The sequence below is a fragment of the Zalophus californianus genome, chromosome 16, assembly GCF_009762305.2.
Source record: "Zalophus californianus isolate mZalCal1 chromosome 16, mZalCal1.pri.v2, whole genome shotgun sequence".
Classification (NCBI taxonomy): Eukaryota; Metazoa; Chordata; class Mammalia; order Carnivora; family Otariidae; genus Zalophus; species Zalophus californianus.
Window position 1 is genome coordinate 40,918,193 of NC_045610.1, and position 4,911 is coordinate 40,923,103.

General features: G+C 50.6%; 1 protein-coding gene across 1 annotated transcript; it reads left to right on the forward strand.

The window, feature by feature from the left end:
- Positions 1-277: 277 nt before the first annotated feature.
- EIF1 (eukaryotic translation initiation factor 1) lies at positions 278-3,001 on the forward strand. Its single transcript, XM_027626064.2, has 4 exons — positions 278-456; positions 1,167-1,330; positions 1,474-1,575; positions 2,134-3,001. Exons 1-4 carry the CDS (start codon positions 426-428, stop codon positions 2,176-2,178), a joined length of 342 nt encoding a protein of 113 aa, XP_027481865.1. The 5' UTR covers positions 278-425; the 3' UTR covers positions 2,179-3,001.
- Positions 3,002-4,911: the final 1,910 nt, after the last annotated feature.

Genomic DNA, 4,911 nt, shown 5'->3' on the forward strand with positions numbered 1-4,911 from the left:
AATTTTCTGCGCCACCCTGACATCCTCCTCCTGCACTGCGCAAGCGCTTAGGCGGACCAACCTTTCCCTCCCCCTTCCACCTCTCCCGGAACCGAGAGGACGCCCTCCCGCAGCGCAGAGTTCCTGCGCAAGCGCCGTCCCGCGTCCCCGCCCCCGGACCAATCGGAAGCGCGGGCGCCCGGGCGCTCAGGCCAGGACGCCGTGGGTGGGGCCGGTACGTGAGGGCAGCGCGCTGGCGTCACAGGGGCGGCTATATAAGTGAATACAGGCACCGCCCCTCCGCCCCAGTCACTGAGCCGCCGCCGAGGACTCACCAGCCTCCCCCTTGAGCCCCCTCGCTTCCCGACGCTCCGTCCCCCCCGCCCGCCTTCTCCCGCCGCCGCCTTCCGCAGGCCGTTTCCACCGAGGAAAAGGAATCGTATCGTATGTCCGCTATCCAGAACCTCCACTCTTTCGGTAAGCTGCAGAAAGGTCCCGTGGGGAGAAAGGCCTGGGTGGGGCGGCGAAGTGCTCCGGGCCCGGAAACCTGCCCGGTGCTCCGGACTTTCGTAAACTTGGGCTGAGGGAAGGTGTCTGGGCTCGTAGGAAGCGGGGCTTTGACCCCGGGCCCTGGGATCGGCCCTTAAAGCGCAACCGGAAGGAGCGGCCAGGGAGACAGCCCTTGGGCGGCCCGGCGTCTCGGGTGGCGCATTTTACTAATGGCTCCCGGGCAGCCTTGGGCCACACCCGCCCCCTCCCGCCACCCCTGCGTCACGTCCGTTACGTCATCGCCGTTGTCACGGAGCCGGGAGTGAGAGGCGGCGCCTCCCTAAATGACAAACGCTCGCGCCAATGGCGCGGGAAGCTTGGCCCCGCCTTGGTGGTCGGGTTCCGGCCTGTTGCATCAGCCGGGTGGGGCGCTGCCCGCCCGCCCAGGCTTCCCCGGCACGTGATTGTCTTCCGAGGGCGGGCCTGGGGCAGGAGGCCCAGGCTTTCCCCGGCGCTGGGGAAGCCGGCCGTCCCGGACTGACCCGTTCGCGGACAGCCAGCAAGGACAGGTCTGACGTGACCTAAGCCCTGGCGATTTCAGTATTAGTTTCCGCGCGTGCAAAAATGATCCACTGGGAGAGTGGCAGTGGCACTTAAAAGCCCCAGCAGCTCTAAACGAGCTTGATGTTTCTTCCCAGACCCCTTTGCTGATGCAAGTAAGGGTGATGATCTGCTTCCTGCTGGCACTGAGGATTATATCCATATAAGAATTCAACAGAGAAACGGCAGGAAGACCCTTACTACTGTCCAAGGGATCGCTGATGATTACGATAAAAAGAAACTAGTGAAGGCGTTTAAGAAGGTAGGTCTTAAATGAGATTGTAGGAAAATCATATTTAACTTGCTCCGGTAGGGGTGCTGACTTGTATTGCTTTTCATTAGAGATTGTTAGTGCACTCGGACTGTTGCTTGGCCTAATTTGTTTTGCTTCGTTGGTGCTTGCAGAAATTTGCCTGCAATGGTACTGTAATTGAGCATCCAGAATATGGAGAAGTAATTCAGCTACAGGGTGACCAGCGCAAGAACATATGCCAGTTCCTGGTAGAGGTGAGTTCAGTCACTTCATAATCCATTTGTGCCTCTGTCCTGGCTACTATCAGATCCTGCCTAGTCTGTTCAAGCTCTACAAAACAACAGTTGACTTTCGAAATACATACACCAGTATTTCTTTTTTAAGGACTTACCTGCCTTAAATCACCCTTCACATGGATCTGTTTTTTTTCCCCAAGATGATTTTTTTTTTTAAGTAATCTCTACTTAAACCCAACGTGGGGTCTGAACTCACAACCCTAAGGTGAAGAGTTGCATGCTCTACAACTGAGTCAGCCAGATGCCCTGTACATGGATCTAGTTTTAATTACACACGTATACTAAAAGAGGATAACTGGCTGGCTGTTCCTAAGTGCTAAAATCCTATTACATCATTGGTTCTTAACGGTATACCCTGAGTTAAGAACCATTGTGCTCATAGTTGTCAAAGTGTGTGCCTAGGCTCTTGGAGTTTTCTTGCCCATTGTAGAAGCAAGCAAAGTTGTTGCCATCAGAAATGGGGACTTTAATTCTCTTCATATCCCCTATTATAACTTTGTCCTTTTTTCTTTGCAGATTGGACTGGCTAAGGACGACCAGCTGAAGGTTCATGGGTTTTAAGTGCTTTTGGCTCATTGAAGCTTAAGTGAGGATTTCCTTGCAATGAGTAGAATTTCCCTTCTGTCCCTTGTCACAAGTTTAAAAACCTCACAGCTTGTATAATGTAACCATTTGGGGTCTGCTTTTAACTTGGACTAGTGTAACTCCTTCATGCAATAAACTGAAAAGAGCCATGCTGTCTAGTCTTGAAGTCCCTCATTTAAACAGAGGTCAAGCAGTAGGCGCCTGGCAGTGTCCGGCCTGAAACCAAGCAGTAATGTGATGTTTCGGTCCAGCCCAGAGCCCCAAGATCACAGATGGCTATGTCTGGCCAGAAGCTCCTCGGCTCTCCCTCTTCAGAGTTCCCTGCCCTAAGAGAATGTCACCACCTGAACAGCCCACGGTGAAGCTGAGAGGACAGGATGGGGTAAGACAACCGCAGCTCTGCTGCTACAGGGAGTCATTGGTAGTCCAAGAAAGATCCCTGGTGTCTCCAACCTGACCAGGTGGGCAGCGCTTTGAGCGGCCACCTTCCCTCTAGTGAGGCGTGATAGGACATCTGACTTGCCACCAAGGTCTTTTTGACCAGACCGGTCCTAGCTAATCGATGTCCAAACACCAGAATGTGAGGCCACCCTTCCCAGGAGTTAAACTTTTGACAAGGGAACAAACGACGCTGATGTGTCAGTCACGTAGTTATAGCTGTAGAGCTTGCAGCCTCCTGGCAGCAGCTGCCCAGTGCCATGTGAAGTAACAGACTGGTTTGGGTTTATTTTTTCCTTCAGTTTTAATGTTATGTAATGTATTTAAACCCTTATTTAAATAAAACTTGTTTTCAGAAACACCTGACTTGCAGATTGTATTTTATGTATAATCAGTCTCATGTGTGTGAAGGAACCACAGAAATGGGCAGTGAAGGATAGTCTACACCCATAGCTCAACTGGGGCCTCAACTTCTTGGCCAAGAAAACCTTCAGTGACCTTGTGCTTCCCAAATTCCCCACAGGTCAGCTGTGTTGCAGGCATGGTGGACAGATGTGGTGGCGGCTGTCCCCACTTGGTGGCTCTGGAGGAACTAGCCTTGTGAGCTGGTGGAGCAGTTTGGTTGGAAACCCTTGAGTCCCCTCAGTGACAGGATCTTGGCTTAAATGCTATAACAAAGGGACAGACCTGGTGTGGGACTTGATCTAATCCTCACACCTCTAGGAGGTACACAAGAGTGCCTTTTCTAGGGAATAGGTTTATTTTTTTTTAATTAAAGATTTTGACAGAGATAGAGCAGGAACATGGGGAGAAGGGAGAAGCAGGCTTCCCACAAAGCAGGGAGCCCAAATTGGGGCTCGATCCCAGGACTCTGGGATCCTGACCTGAGCTGAAGGCAGACGCTTAACGACTGAGCCACCCAGGCGCCCTGGGAATAGGTTTATAGTGCAACAAAGTTCAGTGACTAGAAGTGTCGCTGAAATAAACTGTCCGGAGGCCATCTTTCGACAGGACAATGAATATGTGAAAGTCTATTCTTGGCCCCATTAATTCTACTAAAATTCTAGCATGTGGATCATGAATTGGTACTAATTTCAGATCATAAAATAACAAGCTTCAAACTGCAGAGTAGTCCTGAGGAATCGACACTTCTATCACCATTCTCTTGTAGATGGGCAGCCTTGTGAGTGAGTCTGTACCGAGGCCAACCTGGAAGGAAATGAGAAGGAAGGCTGAGATGGGGCAGCTGCCCTGAGAAGGGAGGCTTGTAATTTGGGAGGTAGACATGGTGTAACACAAGGTCCTACAAAAACATCGGTTTAGCAAACAACTTCACCAATTGGCACCAAACATAATGGCATTGTTGTAACATTTGGTGATTGTTGTAAATTTAAGACTTGACTGTAGAGCAGAAGGGCTATTCTTCAGAAACTCTAGAGGCATCCTTGGCCTAACCCACAGAAGACCACAATCAGAAAACAAAACGGAATCATGTAGATGGGTAGGTCCTGTGCTAGGCTATTGAGAAAACTCGTGCCTTTTAGGGAATTAGGTTTTCTAGAATGAAATGATAATTAAGCTAGCAACACCAGTATTAAATCAATCATCTGTAGAACCAATCAAAGCAACTCCCTGTGACCATGGCAGGTTTATGAACACCCTAATTCAGTGTATCAGGCCTGAAATAAAGCATAGTTGTGCCCACTTGATGGAAATTTGCAGGGCCAATCAGTGGTAGGAGTTTCATCTAGAACCCAGGATCTCTGTCTTCTGCCCTTCCCACCAGATAACTTACATATTCACAATTGAAATAGCTCTTCCATTTTACAGAGACTGGTATATGCAGTGTAGAGTGGGGAATCACGGGGCACACAACAGCAATCAGGAGAACACCCTGTGTTCGGGAAGCAAATGGCCTGATAGGACCCACACAAGAGCCTTGAACATGAGGCAGAAAGCAGCCAGTGCTGCTACTGGCTTGGCCAAAGAGCCACAGGTTTTTGGGACTGGGAAATCTTCCTCACCCCATCCACACCCAAGGGGTCCAGGAAAAGCTTCAGAAAAGAGGTGCCACCTGAAGCAGGGCATTCTGGTCGGAGGAGTCAAGACCCAGAGGTGGGAGCACTCACTGTCTATGAGGGCCCTAAGGTAGGACTGTTGGGCTGGAACAAAGGCCCTATATAGAGCAGAAATAACACAGTATTGTCTCCCACTGTATGTCAGGCCTGTGCTAAGTTCCTATAGCGGACACTGACCTCTATCTACAGTAGG